The following is a 26,212-nucleotide window of genomic DNA, read 5'->3' as shown; positions in this document are numbered from 1 at the left end:
GCACAAGCCGTCGCAATTTCTGTTCGTTCCTTTTCGAATTTCATCAACCGTGATCGCCGCTCCTATCGCAGTTCCGCAGAACTCGCGAAATACACGAATCTCTTCGATTTTCGCGATCGGGGCACGATTCACGCTCGCTTCCACCCGCCGCCCGAGTCATTTTCGCTCGCGCCACCGGTGGAAACGGTGAGAGAAGTCGATCGCCGGTAGAAAATTCCGATCGCTCGGCTGCGATTCTCCCCGGCGAGTTTTTCTTTTTTTCTTTCTTTTTCGCCGACGGAGCTTCATGTTCCGGGAGTTACGGTAATGCGGTATAGAAACGTCGGTAGAGCCTGAAAGACTGAGAGAAGCGGCGAGGGACGACGAGATGGCGAGGCGGACGGCGAAGTGCTCGTCGAATTATAGGCATGCAACCGGCGCGGCCGAACGTTTACGGCGGCCGTTCCCTCGATTCGAATTCCCACTAAGCGGCCGACCGTTCCCGCCGCTTTTTAAGATCGTTCGTTTTAACGGGGCCATCTTCCGAGCTCCGGGAAACCCGCCCGCCGAACCCCATAGCGATCGGCGGTGCCTTCTCGTCTATCGTTGGCGCGCGCGTTCGATCGGCGTGCCTCGCGGTTCGAAAAAGCTTGTATATGCGTTTGGTACAGTGTCGTGATGTCGAAAACGCTTGCCTGCTTCTATTCACACTTTGTTAGAAACCGTTTTCACTCCGCGCCATTGTCACGGGGCGGTATTAACCCTTTGCACTCGAGTGGTGACTCTGAGGCACCACTAAAATTATTCGTAATTTTTGTAACAATAAGGTTTAGATTTAAAAAATTGTCAAGTGGTAAAATTGTTGCTAGGAGTCAGAAAAATAAATTTTGTATGCATAAAAATTTATTTTGTTAAATAGAATGAAAATACCACGAACCAGAAAAATTATTTCAGATTTACAGTTGAAATGCCTCCGAGTGCAAAGGGTTCTGATGAAAGTTCTGGTCTGTGTCTTCTTCGTTTGTTAAAGCGAAATTTATGAACGATTGTCCGTGCAACGGTACTGTGGATCCGTCACACGGCTCGTCCGTTCGTCGAGTCGAATTTCTTGAACTGCGGTGGAAGTAAAGTCGGGTTCGCATGGTTTTTTACCTATTCCCGGTCTATTCGCACATTTCTGACTTAACCCTTTGCACTCGAGTGACGACTCTGAGGCGCTACTAAAAATTGCTTATTATTTCTCAAAAAAATTTTAATAGTACCAGGCTCGTTTATATTTAGAGATTGTTAAAATAACAAGTATAGTGCTTGCTAATAAATTCAATTTCCTATGCACAAGTCGCAATAAGTCATATAAAGTAGAAGTACTGGAGATCAAAAAATATGTTTAATATATGTTTAAAATATAATGAAAATAGCTTCGAGTGCAAAGGGTTAATTGCTGAAGGGATGGCTAGGCGTGCCTCGCGGTTCGAAAAACTATTGGCACACAACACTCGCGTTTTTCTCGCGATAAGTCGACAAAACTGGCACACAACGATGCAATCGCGATTTTTTTTTAGTGCCACATCGTGCACGGAAATACGCCGGCTCTCCGCGAGCAAAAATTATTGGCACCCTTTGTGTTTCTTCGTCGCGGTATAGCTCTTCGCTGCTCTCTGCACGTTCGCTGAAATTCCGAAGGGAAACAAAAGGGAACGATATTCGAGCATTGTTCCGTTCGCATGTCGCTTGCGAGAAAACCTCTGGGGACAACCGGTGATATTTCTTCCTGCGAACACTTAATTACGGCGACACAAAAATTACGCGGACTGGGAAATCGTTGTAATTGCTGAGACTCTTTCGAATTTAATGCATTTTCCAATTCAATTATGTATTAACAGGAAGCGACGTAAGTAGAAATTCAATCTTTTTAATTGTAGTGGCAGAAATGTAAATACAGTCTTTTTAATTATAATGGCAAAAATGTAAATTCAGTCACGTTTAAGTATAGTAGCAAAAATGGAAATTCAGTCACGTTTAAGTATAGTGGCAAAAATGGAAATTCAGTCACGTTTAACTATAGTGACAAAAATGGAAATTCAGTCACGTTTAACTATAGTGACAAAAATGGAAATTCAGTCTTACTTAATTAAAACTCGAATCTTCAATATATTATCGAAACAAAATTTTACTCAACGAGTCTGAAATATGCGAATAAAGATTATATTCGAGATATTATACGAATAAATCCCTGTTCGAAGAATTTTATTCGTAATATTATATGAATAAAATTGTATTCGATATAATTACCCGAATAGTATTTTATTCAAAGAATCTATTCGATACAATTACCCGAATAAAATTGTATTCGAAGAATTTATTAGATAATAACTACCCGTATAAAATTTTATTCGAAGAGTCTATTCAAATATATTACCCGAATAAAATGTTATTCGAAGAATCTATTCGATATAATTACCCGAATAAATTTTTATTCGAATAATCTATTCAATATAATCACTCAAATGATGTTCTACTCGAACAACGTATTCAAAAAGTTTATTCAAGATCTTAATCGAATAAAATGTTATTCAAATAGCATCAAACACTAAGCGCCATTTTTCCGTAAATTGTAAGAAGCAGCACAACCCCACTTAACACACAAAACAGCAAGGAAACTCGTGAATAAATCAAGGACCGCAAGGGATTGTAAATCGAGCCGGAGCTCTATACTAGTTTAGTAATCGCCGGCGTTATGGTAGCAGTGCTTAAGAAAATTCCGGTTTCGCTCGGATAGAGTGCGTTTAATGAAAAGATCACCGAGGCGAGCCTAAGCGGCGCATATTCGTTCCTGGATCCGCTAATTTCCGCGGGTTCGCCGAAAATCATTTCGAACGGAGCTGCGATGCGAAGATCGCAACGCTGGCGCAAAGACGAGACGAGACGCGATATCTGGCTGCGTTTCTACGATTCGCGGATCGCCGATTCCTGACGCGACGGAAGACGACGCCGCTCGTCAGAAAATCAGAGCGTGCTCCTCGCGATAAATTAGAGTGAGAGAAAGAGACGAGAGAAGGAGAGAGAGAGAGAGAAAGAGACGAGAGAAGGAGAGAGAGAAAGAGACGAGAGAAGGAGAGAGAGAAAGAAACGAGAGAAGGAGAGAGAGAAAGAGACGAGAGAAGGAGAGAGAGAAAGAGACGAGAGAAGGAGAGTGAGATAGAGAAAAGGAAAGGGGAGAAGGAGAAGGGAAAAGAGGGAAAGATAGAGACAGAGTTGGAGAGAGAGAAAAGAGAAAGGAAGAAGATAAAGACATAGATGTGAAAGAGAGACGAAGATAGAGACATAGATGGAAAGAGAGAAGAGATTAGAAACAGAGGCAGAAAGAGAGACGAAGATAGAGACATAGATGGAAAGAGAGAAGAGAGAAGAAACAGAGGCAGAAAGAGAAACGAAGATAGAGACATAGATGGAAAGAGAGAAGAAACGGAGGCAGAAAGGGAGAGGAAGATAGAGACAGAGACGCAGGTATAGAAGAGAGAAGAAAGAAGGAGAGGCGATAAGATAAAAAGGAAGAAGAAGACAGAGATTGAAAGAAAGAAGAGAGAAGATGGAGATCATGAAAGATAGAAAGAGAGACAAATACAGAGACAGAGATGGAAAAAAATGGAGTAAAGAGACGAACACAAAAAGAGAAAAGCAGAGAGAGAGAAAAGGAGAAAATGAGACAGACAGAGAAAAAGTGAAAGAAAGAGAGCAGTAGAAAGAGAGGCGAGAAAACACACGCGAGAGAGAAAGAAAGAGACGGGGGAGGGGGGGGGGGGTATATAGGACGAACGAAGAACACGCCACGGTTGGCGAAACTTTTGCGAATGCTGATCCGATCGTGTGACAGCGAATAAAAGTTCGCCGACGTTAAATGTCAGCTCGAGACGGTTCCGCTACGATTAAACGAACACCGTTGCACAGCTACGGAGAGCTACTTTGTTCGCTGTTCTCCTTGTTTTCTCCCCGGTTTTTTTTCTTTTTTTTCTATATATATACTTGCGGCGAGAGAGAGAGGAAGAGAGGGACGATTATCACACCCCGAATTGCGATGTCCCACCAGAGATTCCGCGAAACTGTTTCCCCGCTATAACGGCGTTGTTCGCGGCGGGGAATTTATAGACTCGCGCGCGACGGAGCTTCCTTCGCTGTTGTTTCCATTTGTTTTTGCGTTATCTTTGCGCGGGAAAAATTTTGGTAGAGCATGCCTTTTTTAATGTAGCCGGATAGTCGAAGCGGTTGTTATGCAAAAGATTCGGTCTCTGCGAGGATCGCGCTTCTCTCCGTATGCGCGTTGGGCATCGGATTTTTGTGCGAGAGCGAAATTGCATGGATTTTGTAAAGTATCTCTTTCAACTTTCGCGTGTCTTGAATGAAACTTTAAATGTTTAATTTTAAATTAGCATTTGATGTTTTTATTTTTAAATTGAAACTTGAAATCTTACATTCTAAATTTCAAATGGCACTGCTCACTGCTATTATAATTGCATACGATCTAGTTACAAAAATTAAAATTAGACTATCTTACCCAGTAATACTTGTAAGTATAATCGACCAATAAAACGAGGTCGCTAATAACCACAGCAGTTAAATCGTCGATATACCAGAAGATAGAACAGAGAAACCATAGATCGCGTGATAGTAACGTTAATTCTTTTTTTTAAACAAAGTCAGCCGATGTCTGTTCAATTAGAAAAATATCGGGCACGAGAGGAGTGTTCGAAACGGCTGCCGCTTGTAATTCGCAAGGTACGGCGCATCGAATTAGCGTCATATTAATAGATCGTTATTATAGCGAGAGGCTCGAATGCATCGAGCGTCGCACTAATGCATCCTTGCGCCGATGCACCGTCATACCGCAGCGACGCGCCCTGACGTAGTTCACCAACGTTTCGGCGCATCTATTCACCGACGAACCAATTCGTAGATTCCTGCGTTAATTTATCGCTGCAACGATGCACCGGTGTAACAGTGAACCGATGCACCGATGCACCCGCTGCGCCGATGCACCGATACGTTAATGGATTATTGCACTCGCACACTGTTACGACAGCGCGCATCGTTGCGGACCGGTGTACGCGTTTGTGCGCACGTGTGCGTGTGTGTTTGCACGCGCGCGCCTATCAATGCTCGCCGATGCACCGACAGATTAATACACTAATGCATTAATGCATCGCGCCTCGGTGCATCCGCTCCGCGATGCGCCCGCCGACAAAGTATTATTATAACGACACGCGTTAATTCGACGATACCGATCGATCTGCCGATCGATCTCTGATGCGTGCCAATTAATAGTGCATTATCCACGCTATCCAGCCGGGCCGATTACACCGACGGGGCTGTGCGAGTGTCGATAAATTCGCGGATCTGTAACAATGTCGTATGTTGCAGAGACTCGACGGACAAATTAACAAAGCCGGCTTATTGAGTCGTTCGGAGAAATTGTTTAGGTCCTCGATAAAACTTTGCAAGGCTGGACAAAATTCAGTATTTTGATAATAATAAAAACGCGTCTTTTGTCAGAATTTAATTTCAAAGGTAATAGAAATATATCAAGAAGGTTCGTTTTTATGCACGAAACGTTAACGAGTATTTTTTTATTATCTTCGCAAAGAAAACCTCTGTATTGAGAATTAACTCTTTGCAATCGGAGTTATTTAAGCTCGAAATCAAACACAGTTGTTCTGACCTACTTCCGAGTATTTTCATTTAATATAATCTGGCGCATTTTATAAATATGAAATTGAATTCTGTGACACCTGCGAAATGTTACGCTTTCAACAGTTTCTTTAATACAAGTAAATTAGAGTTATTATAAATTTGTATGTTATTAGTTGAATAATATTTAAGAGGAGTAAATTATTACTTAAATAATGTTTCAATATTCAATTCTGAAGTAAATAATGTTTCAACATTAAATTATGTAGCAAATAATGTTTCAACATTAAATGCTGAAGTAAATAATTATTTAAATATTTAAATCTATTGATACGATTATTAAATATTAGTGGCACCATGGTATTATTACTTTAAATTTAGTGATACCTTAGTATTATTAATTTAATATTAGTGATACCTTAGTATTATTAATTTAATATTCGTGATACCTTAGTATTATTAATTTAATATTAGTGGTATTTTAGCGATACTTTAGTCACAGCGCAACCGCAAATGGTTAATACGCTGCACATGTTTTATTCGATGACCTAATTTCCCTCGACTTATTAAGAAGATCGCAGAAACGATGAACCAATTCTTGGACGTGTTTCAACGTTTGTTGAATATTTAAAAATCTCTCTGTATTCGGCGAACGAAGACAGGAGATTAAACGGGCACTAAGGCCAGAGATTAAATCGAAGGGTGTCGGAGAATATTCGCGTTTGAAAAATCGAGGTCTCGCAGGCGCGGCGCGGGCGACGATAAGCGCGCGTGAACATGCGAGACACGTGTTCCCCTTTCCCGGTGCTCGCCGATCGCGTTCGGGGCCCTGTAGGTATCTTATGCGCCTATGCGGTATCGGAAGCGGCCGCTTCCTACAGAACCACCCATGGAAACCATAAATCCGAGGCAAAGAAATATCCGGAAAAGTGAAGGGACACCGGAAGGAGCGCTGCCAGAACAATGGATAGGTATAGTCTCTGGCCCCGCGACCCACTGGAACCGCCTCTAAATCAACCCCCCTGCGAACTTCCAAATAGACGGCGATACTCGCGTGAACAGCCCCTCGCGCGATTTATCCTGTCGTTCGCCGTGAAATCTTTAAACCTAACACACTCGCAATACTAAAGCCAACAACGCGTCGCACTGTCCACGATTTTCTGTTACGCCGCCACGTTGCGCTTCGACTTTGCAATTTTTAATTCCGAGAAACTGCGGGACCTACCGCGGTCGAAACTTTGCCAGCGTTTTTATGTACCTTTCAACAATGTTCATGAATTTTTCGTCGACGCTGGAGACGACGTTGGCGTTGCTGCGGACTAATTAGCGCATACGTTATAAGTAACGAAAAGAAATTTTGATAAATATTGGCCAACTTTGACCGACGATAACTTCGCGAAGAATCATCGTAGAATGATCATTTTTATTTTAAGCTGAAGCTTGAAATTTCTAGTTTAAAACAGTATTTTTGGATTTTAACTTTGATAATCTATTCCCGCTGTGACATTTTAAATGTAAAGCTCCGTTTATTTCGAAAATTGTCAAATTTGACGACTGACTCGAAAGGGTTACTTTAAAGTGCTGTAACTTCGCAAGAAAAAATCGCAGCCATGTGACTATTCATTTAAATCAAAGGGCAAGGATTGAACTTCATTTTGTAGTAAACGACATATCCGGAAAAAAATCGACAATATCCGTACATTTCGTCAAACTTGGTAGTTTTTAATACATTAAAATGTTGTAACAAACATGGCTTCGCATTTAAAGAATTATGGTTGCTAGAATCGTCGAACGTAAAATCGAGAAAAATTACGTTAAAGCAGAGGTTTCAAACCGTAATTTAAAAAAAAAATGTTATCGTTCTACAATGATTTTTCGCGGACTTATCGTCGATCAAAGTTGACCAATTTTTACTCAAAATTTGTCTATGCTATAACTCTTTCGAGCACTATTTCCTGCCGACTTCGAGATTTTTGGCGGTGAAACTTGCAGACTTTTTGTCACGAAATTCTGCACACGTCTTTGTGCGTGTCTCAACGATATATGTAAATTTTTAGGAGATTGAAGAAGCGAAATTGAGAACGCTACCAGCGAATTAGTACCTACACGAGAAAATGTTGTGATCGCTTTCTGATCAGTAGAATGAAATATTTTATGCAAACTGTGCAATTTTTTTGCGACTTACCTCCGAAACGTATTGTTACAAATCTTGACACACATCTTCGTGCATGTTGCGACGATATTCCTAAATTTTTAGAAGACGGCAGAATAAAAATTGACCTCGCTATGAATTATTAAAGACGATCGTACACAAACCATGCCGAAACGCGTGAGAGTAAATGAACATTTCCACCAAATAATTATAAATTTTCCATGGTCTTACTATATTCGGTCCGCGGGCCATAAAATTGAGAGACAAATCGTGTGTTTTCGGCGTAGCAAGGGGCAGCGTGTTGAGAATAATTTATGCGACTACTAGACCGTAATAATTTATGCACTTATATCTGCAAGGATATAGTGTCTGGCCGCGCGCTCGTATGTACACATAGATATATAGTCACCGCGCGTTAATAGCACAAATTTTAACCAAGACCACGAGTGGTCGGACCACAAACGGTCAGACCGCAAACGATTTGACAGCCATTCCGTTTAAATAAACAGCGAGAGGCCACGTGTCACACGTTCAATGCGTGCGAATGCTCCCAGACGCGTTCACACGTTTCGTAATAATGCGAGACTTCCTTCGAGCAAACCAAAAAACAACGAGGTACGAGGCTCGACGAACGATGCGCGCGGAACACGCGAAACGGCCTTAAAACGTTTCATCGAAAATCAAAGCAAGAGTTTTCGTAAAATTAATTAATTCCGACGACCTTCCGCGATTCATCGATTCCGCGCGTCCAAACCTCTTAATTAACCATCGGCTTATAATTGGCGCTCCGGGATCCCATCAACGGAATTATAATCAAATGAAAATCTCGGTCCGAAATTCACCGTGATGTACGATTTCAAAAATATACACTCGCCGAGATGAGCGCAGGTGATATTAAAAGAACCAGGTATACCAGCGAAACTTTGTCCGATAATTAATGCGATCTTTACCGATTTATATCTGGACCTGGCAGTTTCATCAAATTTATCCGACGTTTTGCTTATTCAAACATATGGAAGACGAGATTCCACGATAATTTTCTCGACGGATTTATTTAATATTTACACTATAATCTATAATACGCGTTATCCAATTAAATTACTGTACAGTAAATTCTTCAGTTTGCGAACAAAAATGGACAATTTGGGGAGGTAGAGACGATTATTTAAGCTCGAATAATTGTAAAGAATTTGTTGAATATATTCTGTTCTATTATTATATATATATTATATTATATCATTGTATACAAATTATGCATTATATAAAAATTATTAATAATTACCAAATTCTCTCGACGTTCTCACCACTTCGCGTTTCACCGACCCTTTTTCGCAAAATCGTTCATAAAATCCACAGCCTATTAACAATAACAATAATAATACTCTTTAATTACTTCTCGACCATAATTTAAAATTTAAAAGACTGTCTCATTATTGTTTACCTCCGGCATCGATTAACCTATAGACAGCCGTAGACGCAATCGGCTTTTCAAGATGGTGGCTAAAAAGTTCCACGCGTCCTTGGGACGAACGATAATTGCCGATCCGACGGATCCGTTCGGGGAACTCGTTTCCGTCGTGAAATAATTCGTTAAATAATAAATCGCTCCGAAACATTCGACAGCGGCCCGTTCAAAGATCGACTCGTTCCATCCGCTCGGATCGCTGACGAATTTATCGCAAGAACTCGTCGCCGGACTTTCTGAGGCCGTCAGACGAGACCGCGGTGACGCGAAGGTGGGAACAGTTGGCGATTCTCGTGGCAGGTGGTAGATTAATCGCAAACATTCGCGGATCCTTAAAGAATGGCCCGCGAGATCGTTTCAGCGCAGCTATTTGCTCAGCGTTTACCGACTAGGTGACCTTCCTCCGAATGAAAAGAGAGAACGAGGACGAGAAAGAGGAAGAAAGAAAGAGATAGAAAGAGAGAGAAAAAGAAGAGGGAAAGACAGAGAGAGGAAGAGATAGAGTGAGACAGAGAAAGAGGGACATACAGAGAGAGAGAGAGAGAGAGATATGGAACGAGAGAAGGAGCAAAAAGCGAATAATTCTTTCGAAGCCGCAGACTGCGATATTTGAGCGAGTGAGTCACCTTTTATTGCATAGAACGTGCTCGCGAGTCCATCAGTTCGCGAAACGACTGGAATACGTATGGAACTATTACGAACTTCCACCGATAACTTCCTGCGTCTATTTATTTTCCGCATCCTTGGAGAGTATTGCGACGGGAATCGATTACACGGCGGCTCCGTCGCGCAACTAATAATTCAAGCCGACCAATGGGAGAGGCTCCGCCCCGCTGGAATTAATACTTTTCAATTTCTCCGAAGAATATTCCCCACGCCGGGAAATGACGGTATCTCATGCGAGAGAGCCAGTACCCGAGACACGCCGAGAAATTCTGTAACGCGGAATTAATCCGACGCTACAGCGAAATGTGACGGGTTCACAGCCGCCAGAACCTACCTACCTACCTACCCCTTCGAATCCTATTCCGCCCAGAGATCTTTCCGGGAAATTCCACTTTCGAGTCGCCCGTAACGCGAATTTATAAATAGTCTCTCTCTCTCTCTCGCTCTCGCTCTCTGTTCGGGATTACGTTTATTGAGAAACTCTCACGTCGCTGACACTTCCCGCTGAAAAATACTTGCCGGAGACCCCTTGCCGACGAGCCTGGATCTCTCGCGGGATTCCAGCCTGGCTGTTGCAAGACACACAATAGCTTGCGTCGAAAGCGATAAAATGACATTTTACTCGGATAGATTTTTTAAACGGAGGGCTGCGAACACTGCGATTTAATATAGGAATACGGTGTTTGGCGAACAAACTTTGCTCGAAGAGTCACGTGTGGTAACACCGTTGGAAATGTAATTTATATTTTGCGTGACTGCTATTTCAAAAATTATAGTTCATTTGCCAAATTCTAGGTGGAGATGACGGAAATATTTACAGTTCGTTTAGTATTCCAAAGATTTATTTTATCGGACGCTGCTTCGACGTTTCCTTTATGCGAAATAGTTTAACGAAAAGTTTTACTCGCATGTTATTATTAAGTAATGTAGAACAACGACAAAGTAGCGAACAACGAAGTAGCAAATAATAAAGTAACGAACAACAAATTAGCAAATAATAAAGTAACGAACAACAAAGTAGCAAATAATAAAGTAACGAACAACAAAGTAGCAAATAATAAAGTAACGAACAACAAAGTAGCAAATGATAAAGTAACGAACAACAAAGTTACGAACGATTCGAATTTCTATCGGTTTACGTAGACTCGAGCGTAAGAGGGCAAGTTCGAGAAAATGGAGGGAACGAGAATTATAACGATCGAAAACTAGGCTGGTGAAATTTGGTTATTTCCGAGCAATTTGGTGAGAACTCGGCGTCGATCGGCGGACCCAGCTGGCCGCTCGCGTTCGGCGGCGGCGGCACGTCGAAAATACAGCATTATATAATTGTTGACGACGACACCTTGAAGCACGCCGAGCCGTGAAACTTTTACGAGCGGCGATAATTAACGCGCGGAGAGACAACTTGTTGGAGAACCGCGCGCTCTCCCGAACCGCGCGGACCGCGTCGAAAAATAATTTGAAAATGCACTGATAGACTTCGAGATCAAAAAAACTTGGTTCGCGAATGAGGTAACTGATTCGCCGAGTTTGTTGAAAACAAAAAGAAAGAAAGAAAAAAGAAGAAAAAGAGAAAATAATAAAAAAGGTGACTCGTGCCGGAAAGCTATAACAATTTCGACTCGAAATACTCGGTTCGCGTGGGGAAACGTTTCTCGATTCCGTATGCGATAAATAATGATTATTTATCGCGGCATTAGACCGTTCAAAATATACTGATAACACGGAGGCTAATGGTTTACCGGCTCGCGGCTAATGTAAACTAATAAAACTTTCGTTTACGGGTTAGGTTTACGGCTGCGAACGTTTACCCCCGTTTAACCCTTTACGATCGACAAATTCCGTACGATGAACTATGCAGTTTTAATCGGAGTTCCAGCCGATGCGGTCGCCCACGCTTGCCAACTATTTGTTACTCGTTCCGCTGTTTAATAGAAAACAATAAACCGATACGCTGAGCAATGCGTCCGCGATTAGGCGAATTTTGCACGTCGTGCGCGTAGTATAATGCGTCGGATGCAATCCTTTTTTCAAGAAGAAGATTTTTCGAAAGTCGCGGAAATTTTTGGGGTTGAAGAAATCACGTTGAAATATTTCTTTGTAATATTACTACGTGAATTATAATATTGGCATGTAAGTGATTAAATACGGTATTATTATTATTACTGTAAAAGTTATATTTAGGCTGTAGATCCTTATGCATTTATAATAAAATTGAAGAAATTCGATTTAAAATAGTAAAAAGAATAAAAGAATTTAATATGTCAATATATTATTTTTAATTTTTTAAAACAACTAAACACAGAATAAACTAGTTAATGAGTTTCTATTTCTTTCAATCGATGCAGACAATTTTTATTTTGCATAAAACTCCGCAATCTAGTTATAACATTATTATATAAGCTATAACTAGACCGGGGATCTTCATGCAAAATAAATATCATTCGAATTCATTTTAAGAAATATGAACTACATGAAATCATCTTTCCTCTGTTAACAGTGGTAATAAGTTAAAAATTACGTATCAACTATTCTACAATTAATCTACTGTCTTTTTAATTTTGTATTCGATCTATTCATTTTTCTCTAATATTCTATAATATTATTACATAATAATATTCCTCCAAAACCTGATTTAGCTACACGCTTAGATCGTTGCAAACCTAATCTAACACGCCGATCACGCTCGACAATCCGCGCAAGAATCGATTTGCAGACAACCATACAAGACAATTAACTGCGATTAAAAAATCGTAGATCGTTGTAACTGGTATGTGCAAATACAAATATCGGTAAACAGATTCACATTTCTCATTTAGATCAGCAAACTCCAATGAACCACTAAATTATCACAATGTACCAGGTTCCGAACACCTGCGATACCTAAAAATTCATGTCATCCACGATCTAAGCATTAGGTATTCTATACAAACGAAGTCAAACTCTCGTGAAACGGCAAAATCTCGCAAACGCCAGGCCTCAAACAGCTGTACTCGACATCGCCATGTCAAATCAATAATCCAAGAATTTGTTGATATTTCGCAAACCTCCATCGAGCTGCGTCAAACGTAAAACTGTATCAACAGTTCAAAGAACAGTGCTCGTTGCAAATTCGCGAGATTATCGATCGTCAAACTTGGTCAAACAACAAATCTCCGACGGAACACGATCCGAAAGATCTCTGTGATCCCGAAGATCTCCGTGGTCACTGCAAGCGTACGATCTCAGTCGAGCCGAATCGAGCAAACGAAGTCAAACACCGATAAATGGCGACTCGGTAAAACGTCTATCGACTCCGATCGGCTCTGGTTTGCCAAGAGGGAGTCAACGATAGATCGCCTCGATCGAAGAGCGACTGGCAAAGTCGTCGGATCGATAATCGTAACTAGAGGGATGGAAAAGCAGTGCGAACGGGCTCCTACCTTTCTCGGTTCGGGGGCGTAGATGCCTGGCAACGGTGCCAGCAGGTGCAGGCCGGGGTTCGGTATGCCGGAAGCGGGGTGTCCAGGCGGGATCGGCAACGGCACCAGCTTCAGGCCCCAGGGTAGGTACCAGGGTGCCGTGTGGTGCATGATCGCGGCACGATCGTCGACGATTCCACTGTACGGCGAGAACAACGCGCCAGGATGCGTTCCACCGAGACTGGAGAAGGATCCGGAGCGACGCTAGCCGAAAAAGGGTAGCTGCTCACGATCGACCTGTGTGCCACCTCGCGTGCCGATCGAACGCGATCTAGGAGAAAACGATCGGGGGGGCCTCGAGGAACGTGGTGGTCTCGGGGCGAATCACCTGGGCATCATACGTCCCGGCACACGTGGATATATTCTCTTGCTCCGTATCGGTCTCGTCGATCGGTTTCCTCGACGATCGACGGTCACCCGGATCGGTCTCGCACAAAATCCGCTTCGAATCGAACGATCACACGCGCGAGCACTCGGCGCACACTGACGTCATCGTAGGAACGATGTCGATGGCTTAGAGTCGAAAGGTTGTTGTTATTGTTGTTGTTAGAGCGAAGATCGCTCGACGATGCTCTGTGTCTCTCGAGAACGTGTACGGACTGCGGCGGTTCGCGGTGAAACGAACGGGTACGCGTCTATGGATACACACGACGTGCTCGAAGAGAGCGCGCGGCTACGACTGATCGCCGATCGAGCGTCGACGCGCGAGCACATGGCCGAGCGTATCCTCTACCCCCACCTTGGTCGCGCGATCGAGCTGCTTCTAGGCCGACAGACGTTCCCTCGATAACCACCACCACCACCACCACCTTCGCGCCACCCTTTACACCCCCGCGCGACCCTCGACGAACACCGTCGAGCGCCCCTGCGTCGCGACGTCAACCTTTCCCGCGATTCACCTTGCCCACCTGACTTATACGCCAGGCACCACCCTCTTCCCCTTCTAATAGACATCTTACACCCACCGCTCTTCCCTCCTGCGTTCACTGCGGCCGATTTTTCAACAGAGATAGGTGATAGTCGATCATTTTACGAGCACTTTTATAATCGACTGCAACGAGTGGTAATTGCAATTGTAATTGTAATTGTTGGACTGCGAGTCTTCGCGGGAAATTAAAAGTGACTTTATGAATTGCAAAAATTGGGAGCCAGATGAAAGTGTTCCTTCTTTTAATAATTTTAACGGGGCGAAAATAATGTAAGAATATTCTGATAGTTTTATGCTGTTTTCTATGCTTTGTATTTAATTTATTCATTTTTGTATAAAGGCATAAAATTCGCTGACTGGTAATTATTTGCCGGTTTTTTCGAAGCTAGAGCAGAATTCTTTAAATTTCTTTTGGGAACAGCCTGAGCCATTTTAATAATATTATTGCATTTGTCGTGAAATCTTGTTCTCTGTTGCGCCTATTTTGTTCTGGATTAGGGTAGTGGAGCCGATTACTGTGGGGAAACCAATTCCTGTGTCGTTGGTTTGTTTCCAGCATGATTCATATTATATTAAAATTTTTCTTTTCGAAATAAACAAAATAAAGGAATAAGGAAATTTAATATGACTATCGAATTTATAATATGATTTAACAAACGAAGTTGCACAGAATGTATTGTTATGAAAGACACAGATTCACGTCACCACATAACTCACCAACCCTAACCACGAGCCCACGAGTTTTTATGCAAAACAAAAATTGCCTACGTCAACTGCAAACAGTAGTGACTCTTCTTTTAATCTTCTTATTAAATTAAAAATCATACATTGACGTTTTAAACTGCTCGTAAATTCTACACTGCTTTGAATCGCAGCTATTCAATTATGTTGCAAATGCATTAAATATGCAGTCTACGAATCACAACAATGCCAATGACTTACTAATGCGTTTTCACATGCGCAAATGTTTGTTTTCGCTTATTTACATATGTCAATCCTAATCACAAAAATGTAAACAACTTACTAATGCGTTTCCACGTGTATAAACATTTATTTTCGCTCATTTACGTACTTGCCGTCTGGTTAAAATATTACATCATATAGCTACGTGTAACTTCAACTTCTTTCCAGGACCGGATACAATAGAACGTACTTGGATCGTATTAGAAATATGGTTATTTACAGTTGATCAGCATAATCTGGTAATCAGCATTGATTTATGGCTGCCATAGAGATGATTCGCGCATGCAACAATTGTTTATCGCGAGAGACGTGTTTCTATGTCGTACATAACCCTTTGCACTCAAGTGGTGACTCTCACGCACCACTAAAATTGTTATAGCACGTTTCAAAATAATTTCTATGTTATGAAAAATTAGATTTCAAAAATTATTAAAAGTATAGCTGTTGTTGCACAAGTTACTAGATTCAATTTCATATGCATAAAATACATTTTGTCGTATAAAATGGAAATGCTACATGTCAGAAAAGCTATTTCAGAATTACTGTTGAAATGGCTTCGAGTGCAAAGGGTTCAAGTAAATACGAATATTATTAATTTCTCCTAAATCGAAAACAAATTGAATTCTTCTATTATTAAAGTCTACGAACAGAAGCGAATAAAGGTACTAAAAAAAATAAAAATTATCTGGTCTCATCAAAGACAGTATTAAGAACAAATAAGTGGTAATCAACGTAGCGAAAAAGGAGTCGTAGTGCAAGGGGTTGATCAGATATTCGCACCTACTTTTGCCATCACAAAACTCCCGTATTCCACTGAAATCCTGACAGATTCGAACTGCAGCACTCGTTGCGCCGAAACGCGATCAGCAAATTGTTTAGCGATCGACGAGACGATCGAGATTGAACCACGCCGGGCAATCGCGAGCCAGCGAACCATTTCAACGAATTAACCCGCGATCGAATAACCGCGAGCGGACGTTTACGATGAAATTAAGCAACAATTTCCATCGACCGTGCGACGTCGCCGTGGCCGGGACAAGAACGGAACGGTGAGCGCGGAGACGGGGAAATTATTTACGTTCTCGTTAAATATAATAACCGTCCGACGAGTGCAATCTAAAATTGGGCATACGCCGGGGGGATCTAACTGTATCTAACTTCGCTGCCGACGGATACCTCGTAGACTATCAAACGAGATCCCATATTGCGGTCCGTCTCCCCGGACGAATCACATATTTATCGGCGGCGTGTCGGCGGCGGCCGCAAACGAGCTCGCCGAAATGCCATCAATGGAAAAGCGAGCCATTTCCGCGCGGACAACAAAAAAAATAGCTATCCGAAACCGGCGCCGAAACCTTTACAACGAACCTTTCAGTCCGATTAATAGTAATCGACGTTGTAATACGATGGTCGGCAAACGCCGCGATGCTGACGATAAAATATGCAGCCAGGGATTTGTCGCTGGACGAGCTGTAAATATTGCACGGCTTCTATGTTTCGCAAAAGACTGCGATTGGGCGTTCGCGTAAAAATTTGTGCGCCGAGTTAATCGACGATTTCACGGGAAATTCTGCCAAAAGTGACGGACGTGTATTGTTCTACGAGAACTGCAAGATTCGATTATACCTCTCGCCATCTAAATTATTTCCTAGCATTCTTCCCGTGTAAATACCAATATTTTTTACTGTTAAAACTGGCATTAGATTTAATTTATAATTGGTTGGTTAATTAAATGTATAAGTATATAAATATAATTAGTCATAAAATTTGATTTATTTTATTGAAAATTTAATAATTTAATAATTTAATTATATTTTAAATTAAATGATTTAATTTAATGATGTAAATTTGTATAACAAAATATTAAGAATTATTAATTTTTAATTATAATGATTAAATTAGTAAATTTTAATTATATATATATATATATATATTTAATTTTCATTCCTGCAAGAATTTTGCATAGCGTAGACCATAATTCAACGATGGGCCTATAATCTCGACCAAGGATGCAACTGGTGCGATCTCGGCCGCGTCGCAGTGGTCGGGCGGTGATCGAAGGAACCCAGGCGGAGACAAACGGAAGGAGCGTAACAGCGGGAATAAAACCGAGCAAGTTTGGTAAACGACGACGGAACGACGTCGATCCGCGAGGGCGGAGGACGGTCGCAAACAGACGGGGCATCGCGGCGGGTACCCGACGCCATTAAAACCGACAGAAACGAGAGGCGTCGGTAAACAGAGCGGGTAGTTGCACCCAGCAGCGGAACGCGCGCACACGTTCGTGCAAATATTGATGGACAAACGCGTTCGCCGGGTTTCGCGCGCGCGGAGACGAATGCCGAATATTAATATTAATGCGGCGTCATTACACTTGCTGATCGGCGGTGGACCACCGTTAGCCCCCCGTTTTTCTCCCCGCGGAGATGATCGGCTTTTCCGGGAACGGTTCGAATTGCCCGCCTCTCGCGGCTCGGCCCCCGCCCCCGCCGCCGCCGCCGGTTTTCCCGCGGAGCCCCGATAGCCCGGCGAATTTAAATAATTTATTGGCCAGCGAAATTTATTGCGGACCTGTACACTCGCCGGGACTCGTCGCGAATATTTCAAACAGAACTCCCGGATAGTGTAAATATCGTTGCGCCTCGCGAATCGATGCAGCTTCGCTTTTTATTGCGACTCGACGATTCCGAACAGACACAACGATCAACACGGATCTATTATATCCCTTCCCAGAACGATGCTAATAGATATATCGACGAGGATTTTCCGACGCTACGATCTCTCTCGAGAGCTTTACGAGCCGTCGTAATTTCCGTGGAAATTCAGAAACGAGTCGCTCGGACGGCACAGAAAGATTTCGAGATTGTGCGAGAGATCTCGTTGCCGAACAGAAAAATGCTAATTTAATGCTAAACGAGCAATAGAACTGACTAGCGTGCATTGCTTCGTGAAAATGCGAAGGTATATTTCCATTTGCTACAAAACGGTCTTTGTTGTTGAAATAATTAAACTACGGTCGTGACACAAATCAATTAATAAAATATAAAATAGTAAAAACCTTTAACACGTTCGTCGCCGACAATTAGAAACGAAAATCTCCACATAATTAAAGCAATTTGATTAATTAAAATAAAACTAAAAAGTTCACATTTATCACAGGGGATGGCATTAGAACTCTTTAGCATTCGAAAAATTATAGTCGAATTCATTTTGCTCGAATATATTGCGATAAAAATCAATTTTCAAAAGTAGTCAGAAATTAATGTCACGTGTTAACCAATTCGAAAATATTACCGTAGTCAACTTATTAACACGATTAACCCTTTGGCTACGGCAGACTTTGGCACAGCCGTAGTCTTTCGTTAGACATGCATTTCTGAGGAAGTATAGTAAAATATTCAAAATATTGAATTCTATCGCATTAAACCAATATTACTTCAAGTGAACGATAATTTCAAGCTTTTTTTTACAATATATAACATAAATATTACACAATATATAATTAATCAAATTTGATAATAAACGGGGGCGAAATTTGATCTTGACGCCTATTGGCGCCTACAGTACCGGGAAGCCAACATGTGTCGGACGCCAATAGGCGTCAACAGTAGTCAAAGGGTTAAGAAAAGAAATAAATGTCTATTATGTAGGTTCGACATCTTTAAACGAATAAAGACAATTATTATTTTGCGGAAAGTCTAGTTATAATTGTAAAACGAGAAAGCGGTCATGTGACTGTGGTAGATTTAATGTTAAACGGTTCGTGGGCCGTAGAACGAGCGCAGCCGCGTGTCCGAGCATCGATGTCGAAACTCTCGCATGCGGCGAAAACGTGCCACGAAGGCTCTATTAATCTTCTGCATAGAACTCGGCTGCTTGGGGACCGAACGGGAAATCGTTAAGACGTGTCGTAGGAACCATGCACCATTTTCAGATCCTCCAGTCCACATTCGCCTTCCCGAAACTTTTAACTTATTCGAAAAAGTTTCGCGAAAAAATTCGTTTCCCTGTCTCTCCTTCCAGTTTCGTTGCTCTTTCTCTCTTTACCTTCCATTCTCTTTCTCTCTCTCTCTAGCTCTCTCTTTTTTCTCTCTCTAGCTCTCTCTTTTTTTTCAATCTAGCTCTCTCTTTTTTTTCTCTCTCTATATTATTTATATATCTCTATATTATTTATATATCTCTATATTATTTATATATCTCTTTCTCTCTCTCTAGCTCTCTCTTTTTTCTCTCTCTAGCTCTCTCTTTTTTCTCTCTCTAGCTCTCTCTTTTTTCTCTCTCTAGCTCTCTCTTTTTTCTCTCTCTAGCTCTCTCTTTTTTCTCTCTCTAGCTCTCTCTTTTTTCTCTCTCTAGCTCTCTCTTTTCTCTCTCTCTAGCTCTCTCTTTTCTCTCTCTCTCTCTCTATTCTTCTCTCTCTTTTTCCCCTCTTCCTCTCACTCTCTCCGAGCATCTCCGTCGGTTTCCAAGTTCCTCCGTCGTTCTCCATCGCTCTCCGTCGCTCTCCATCTCCCTCGCACAGTTTCTCGGTTTCGTTTTCCGCGCGTAGACCGATGGGATTACTTTTCGCGGCCCTTCTGAAATAGGAAGGCTTCCCGAGTCTGCTTTGTACACGATACGTATCGCGTTTACAGGGATTGATTGCCGGCGGGGTTTGTTTCCTACGGCGACGCGGGAACGCGCGCGACCCGAAACGGCGGTGGTTTCTTTTTACGGTGTTTCGGTGTTTTATGGGTTGGCTCTGGCGGCGGCGGCGGTGTCGCCCCCGTCCTTCGATCCCGCGGACGGCGAACCTACGGCACGATCCACGTAAGCCAATTCCGTCGCGAGAACCCAATGATCGCCGACTGATCTATCAATTCTACCGACGATCCCCCTCCGGTTTACCGGTCTCATAATCCGATGACGCGGGACACCGTCGCAGGATCGAAGCGACGCGTTGAATTATCGACTACTAAAAGCGATCTGTTCGCGTTGACTTTGTTCCTCCCGGCTGTGTCCATCAATCTTCGAGAGCAATTCCGTAAAACGTGCGAAATTTAGGGTAACGTTTTAGACAAATTTTCGTTAGAAAATTACGTTAGAATCGTAGCACGAGAAAGTTTATATTAAAGCTGGAAAATTCTGTTAAGCGATCGCAATGTTTATGCCTTTATAATGAACGTAGGTTGGTGAAAATTCAAACAACGAAAATATGAGATGAATTTAAGGATGTCCATGTATTATTTTCAATTTACTGGAATTATTAAAGGGAGAACGAGATCGTCTACTTTACCCATCTTTGTTGCAATTGATGAATGTCTTATTTCACGTAAAGATCGATGTCTTTATCACTACATGGCACATGTCACAAAATACTTGATAAATTCATAATTTCCGATGTAACCACTTTTACTTAATAATTCTAAAATAAGCCGCCACGAAATTTCTTTTAATTTATTTATGCTGAAGACTCGATGGTCCCTTTAAGTTACTAGTATAAAATTGAGTAAAAATTTGTATTCAATTTTTATTGGACTTATATTGATCTTATTTAAGAAGGAAACATCTTCCCTCTTCCAAAATATTTTCCAAGTTTAATCTTTTCAACTCGCTATAGTTTATGCAGCGTGCAAATGTCCTGCGTCCTTTTCCAAAATCGACAACGTCGGTTCGCCGTGCGGAGATCGGCAGTCGCACGGCCGGAATATCGACTCTCTGCGATATCTCCAGTCATTGACACCGGTTCTCGCGGACCCGTCACGCGAGTTTTTGCGTAACAACCGACGACGTAATTCGACGTAACGCGACGTAACGGGCGGCGTTCGATATGGTGCACGCGCGCGAAACCGTGCCGCGAATCGAGAACGCCCCTTTTGCGGTTGGAAACCTTGAATTCCCTTGAAAACATCTCGGCCCCGAGACTCGCGAAACTTTCCGAGCTTAATAACCCCTTCTCTCCTGCTCGTTCGCCTGGCCCGCCGCCGGGACACCGTCCGGGGAATTATCGCTGTTATTGCAAATCTCGGCGCGAAACTAATTTCCCAATTAGCGGGGACCGGTCGCGAACAACTGTATCGAAACGTCTTTATAATGCAGCGCGGCGAACTTCGGCTACGTCGCCTCCGACTTCTTCTCCTTTTTCGATCCGCCTTGTCCCGGCAGCACTTGGTGAGTACTTTAAAGTAACTGGTCGCGGGTCTATAAATAAGCCGTTTAACCACTGTATCCAATAGAAGCTTAACGATCTTCGGCTGGTATCACCGGCTCCCGAGAAATTCCACGAGCTCGAGGCACGAGATTATTTGTTGCACGTTTGTGAACAGTATTATTACGTCGTTCCGGAAGATCGTGCCCCGAATATGTTTATACTGTTCGCGATGTATTTTATACAAAAGCCGCGGCGAATGGTTCTTCACAGTAATCGGCTCAACTGCTCTATCATAGTGCAACATTCTTTCGAGATACAATAGATTGTCGTAACATAACCTGACATAACCTAACAATTAATCTTCAATTCTGATTAAATAATTCCGTCTCCTACTCGTGGATGTAATGGCAGTCGGTTAAAAATTTACCAACGTTAACTATCGATAAATCCGCGGAAATATGGTGACTCTATTTTATAAATTAAAGCTTTAAACTTCTGCTTCGAAATAGTTTTAATGCGCTATTCCTACAGTGACATTTGTAAAGCCATATTTGTCATGTTCACGACGGACTTGCAAGGGTTACTTTAATGTGCAGTAGGTATACCAAAAACCATAGCCACGTCTCTTCTAATTTGTTATAAATGAAAAGAGAAGAATCGAATTTCGTTTATTTGTAATGAATACCTCCGAAAAATTTTGACGAAGTCTGAGCATTTCACCAAACCGGGCATTTTTAAATATGAAAAACATGGCCTCGCGTTTAAAATGTTGCAATGGCGAGGGTGCATCAGGGTTAAAATCCAGGTTTATTATCCTCGAGCAGAGGTTCCACGCTTCGATTCAAGCTATGCGATAGCTTTTTTCAAGTACTATATGTTCGGATGAGAGGCATTGTTTATTCCCTCGATTTTCTGACGAACCGCAGCGAAATTCTATAAATTTCTATAAAATAATATAAATTTGTATTAATGCAAATTTATATTATAGTTAAATTTCGCAATGCGCGACGAAGAACGCGCTTCGCTGCACCTTTCGAAGACGGCAGTAACCTTGGCGAAAGAGAAACCGATCGTCCCGCGCGAACGGTCGAAGGTTTTTCCCTGCCGCGACGTAGAATGTTTTAAATTCTCATTAGCCGTCCACTTAACGAGCGGCCGTAATTCATCGCGGCACAAAGGAGGAATGCTTATCTGTTCATCGTGGTTTATCGGCTCTCGCCGGGGAATGCGTTAATCGACGTCCCATTAGGATCCGCGAACCAAGAGTTTCACAATAGACCCGCGGCTTATCGCCGGGGCCCCCGCGCGGATGTTTGTGCATTTATAGCGAGCATCGGCACGCGAGCCACAATGCCGTGCAATAAAAAAGCTTGCTCTCGCAAAATTACCGGCCTTTATCTCCGTCTAACGCCGCCCCTAACCGGCCAACTTTTGCTCAAACCGGACGCTGCTCTGCTACCTCGCTTATCCGAACCGATTCTCTCTCTATTACGCAAACACACCCTTGGCTAAGATAATTTTAAATGAATTCCTTTCAGTTAAATAAAATATTCAAGCAACAATTATTTCATTGAAAACAACTGTATCTGTTTATTCGAACAATTCTTTGTTCGGTTGATTAATTTTTAGTCGAACGATCAACAATCACGCTCGACATCGATCGCGAAGAACAGAGCCGGAAAGAGGACGAACAAAAGGAAGAGGGAACGCGACTGTCTCTCGAGTGTCCCGCCAGCGATCGTCGTAATGGATACCCTGAAATTAATGACTCGATTCGCGGACCAAAATTATCCCCGCGGTAAACGTTCTCTTACGCGAACTTTTCCGAACGTTCGCCGTCGCCGATGCCACTCGAACGCGCCGATTTAAGCGCGCCACGATGGAACAAGATGGCGGCTCTGGAGGACCACCGTCTCGCAATTTCGGAGGCCCGGTGCGACGTTAATTGGACCGGGATATGATAATTTCGCGCGACGACGAGAACACCGGCGCGGAGACATTTCTTTCCCGTCTCGATTGCTATCCGCTGCGAAATCGGTTCGTCGATTTCGGTTTGCATATGCAGATATTCGCGCGAAAGGAACGTCCCCCTAATGCGGAACGACGTCTGCTGCTGTTTCGAGCAGATTTTACTTGTTCATAATCATTGAAGTTATATCACTGCCTGCATTAAAAATTCTTGAATATATTTCTTTATTCAGCTACCCATTATTACAGAAATTATAAAAAATTTGAATAGATTCGACTTTGTATTCTTATAAGGCAAATTTTGATGTTTGTCTGTATATTTCGGTAGGTTTAGTGGTACACTGTTTCAAAGACGAACTATGCAATTAACACTAGATTGCCTAAGCAAGTCATTTTGACTGCTTTTCAATTTCAATTAGAAAAATAATTATGTAAATAATGACACAGCTTCTTATAATTTTGTGACTTTTTCTACAACATATAAATGCGTTTATTAATCATTGTTGTTGCTCCCCCTCCCCTTCTTCATTTCCGGTATATATGTGTGTTATACCTATATTGCCGAAAAGCAGTCATTTTCCCGTCTTCAAGTTCCCGTCTTTCTAGTGTTAATAACAACGATGAACACTGTTTTTGTAGAGTTGGTCTTCTCTCTAAGTGTCCGATCAACAACCAAGCATCCTAGCAAACCGTTTACTGCGAGCAGTCTCCGGGGCAATTCTAAACGAAGACGCAACGTCGAGAAATGGTAAATTGCATAAAGGAGACGGTGAAGTCGACGGTGTGTTAGGGTGACGGAGACGGCGATCGCGGGGGTTACGTAAGGCAGACGAAATGGTACGTGGAAGTGAAACGTCTCTGGGACGGACTTTATGTGTATCGCCGAGGAGAGAGACATTCCTAGTTGTGCATTTATCGTCCGCCAATCACCGCGTCGCGATCGCGGATCAGAGACAGCACCCATTATGCCCCGGGTCGCTTCTCGGGCTGCAGCGATAAATTATCCGTTCAGCTATGCCCACCGGATGACAAATCGTCGACAGGTGGCTCCACGGAATCGTCTTCCCTCGGAGCGCCGCGGCCAACGGCAGCGCCGAATATCCGCAGCGATTGCTCCGGTCAAACGTTCCCGGCGACCATTGTTCCCCGTCTCCGTCCCTCATTAGCGCCGGTAACAGCAATCTTCTGGCGGAAATTCGCCGACGCGATAAATCTGCCAACTCTTTCATGAAAATTGACTCAGTCGTTCGCGACCGTGTCGTCGGACGACGCTTTGACGCGTTACTTATTTCACCGTTCGGGACCGTAACGTTGCCACGGCACGACGGGAGAGAGATTCCAAAAAATGTGGGCCTTTAGTCCCGATCGGAGAATTTAGCAAAACTTGGTTCAAAGTTCAAACTCCTTTCATTTTTGCAAATTTTATTTCGTTGCTCCAGAGTCATCTATATTTCGAGAATTCTATAATTCTTCATTTCTGCGACTTAAATAATATTCTATGACTAATATATATTCTATGATTAATATATATTCTATGACCTAATTTAGAAACACCCTGTATATCGAAACAAGAGCTTCAAAATACGTCTACCTATAACATCGAAAGTCTGAAAATATTCCTTTAGTTCGTTAGAAGCGAAATGTATTGTTTGCTCAGCAACAGAGCCTTGCCCACTGTACCTTAAATCTTCGTAATCGAGATTGAAATCGATTTCTGCCCATTATGCGACGCATCGTCCGCCAGCGAAATTGTTTCGGACTCGTTTATCGGGCCGTGTGTTATTTTCGTGTTAGGACACCTGGTTGTCCGGTCGATGAGGCTAACGGCAATTATATCTTATTGAATTGTGCGTTCACCATTATCTGGAGTGCTGTCGTTCGTTAGAGGCCCGATCCGAGGATGATAAATGCGTCGTTAGCGTTTGTTCCCAGAAACTGAAATTATTTATGACTCGAACTGATATATCGTCGGTTCCTATTATCCGGGCGTACCGCGGGGTTTCTTAAGGAGACTAATGGTTAGGAGAGTTCTCGGTCGCGTGGCCTTGTTTTTCGTGTACTTTTACGTAAGGTACACCGGCTAATTAATCACGTTATCTACTGTCCTCGAACTCTCGAGAAACAACTTTTATGCATCGGCCCGTGTCCTTTTAGATATTGCCGTTCTTTTTCGGGCGGATTTTATGCACTTCTGGCAACAGTGACTGAGGTGAAAGAGTTGAAGCGAAGGAAAATATTGCTACACTAGTTTCAGACATTTTTATTTAATATGAAAGATCGTTTGACAAAAATTTCCCGAAACAGAAATTAGATATATTTTGTTTCTTCTAAATTTTCCTCATGTCTCGCAATTTCATATTACAGCTACTCAATTTTACCACAAAATTGCATTATAATTTTCTGTTTAATAATGATCATTATAATCGGTTGCACCGCTTACGAATCGATGTCGTTCGTTAATTCCATTCTCTCAACTTGTGCAATTATTTTATTTTATCATTTAACCATTTTGCCGACGATATTGTTCTACACTATAATTTGCATTACGGCGTATCTCATTCATTTATGATTGAAACGAACAGAAGATAAAAATATGAAAACGACAATGCACTGTAACGAAGCCTGTTCTCGAATTATACTTCCGTTCATACGGACTGGGAATTATGTAAACTAAAAGCCGACGGCCGAATATGGATTACGGTTCTGAAACATTGATAACATCTTCTCCGACTTTCTTAACTTTCTTTTCCTGTAACTATCGCGTGGCGAAAGCGCGCGATTGAAATTTTTCTTATGTAAACGTAATAGGCATCGCGTAATC

The 26,212-nt window shown here is 42.3% G+C and overlaps 1 protein-coding gene across 3 annotated transcripts in view; it reads right to left on the bottom strand.

The window, feature by feature from the left end:
• Positions 1-26,212, bottom strand: part of LOC144475428 (pseudouridylate synthase RPUSD2) — a 276,671-nt gene that overhangs the window by 234,249 nt on the left and 16,210 nt on the right. The window contains exon 1 of one of the 3 annotated variants that reach the window (XM_078191357.1): positions 13,367-14,045. The exons of the other annotated variants lie outside the window; for them this stretch is intronic. Coding sequence (XP_078047483.1) covers positions 13,367-13,516 — 150 coding nt within the window. The 5' untranslated portion in view covers positions 13,517-14,045. Of the gene's footprint in view, positions 1-13,366; positions 14,046-26,212 lie in introns of those variants that run through there. 3 annotated transcript variants of the gene reach the window in all.

Source organism: Augochlora pura, chromosome 9, assembly GCF_028453695.1.
Source record: "Augochlora pura isolate Apur16 chromosome 9, APUR_v2.2.1, whole genome shotgun sequence".
In the NCBI taxonomy this organism is placed as follows: Eukaryota; Metazoa; Arthropoda; class Insecta; order Hymenoptera; family Halictidae; genus Augochlora; species Augochlora pura.
The sequence above is the reverse complement of the archived record's forward strand: the minus strand, read 5'-3'. Positions and strand labels throughout refer to the sequence as shown.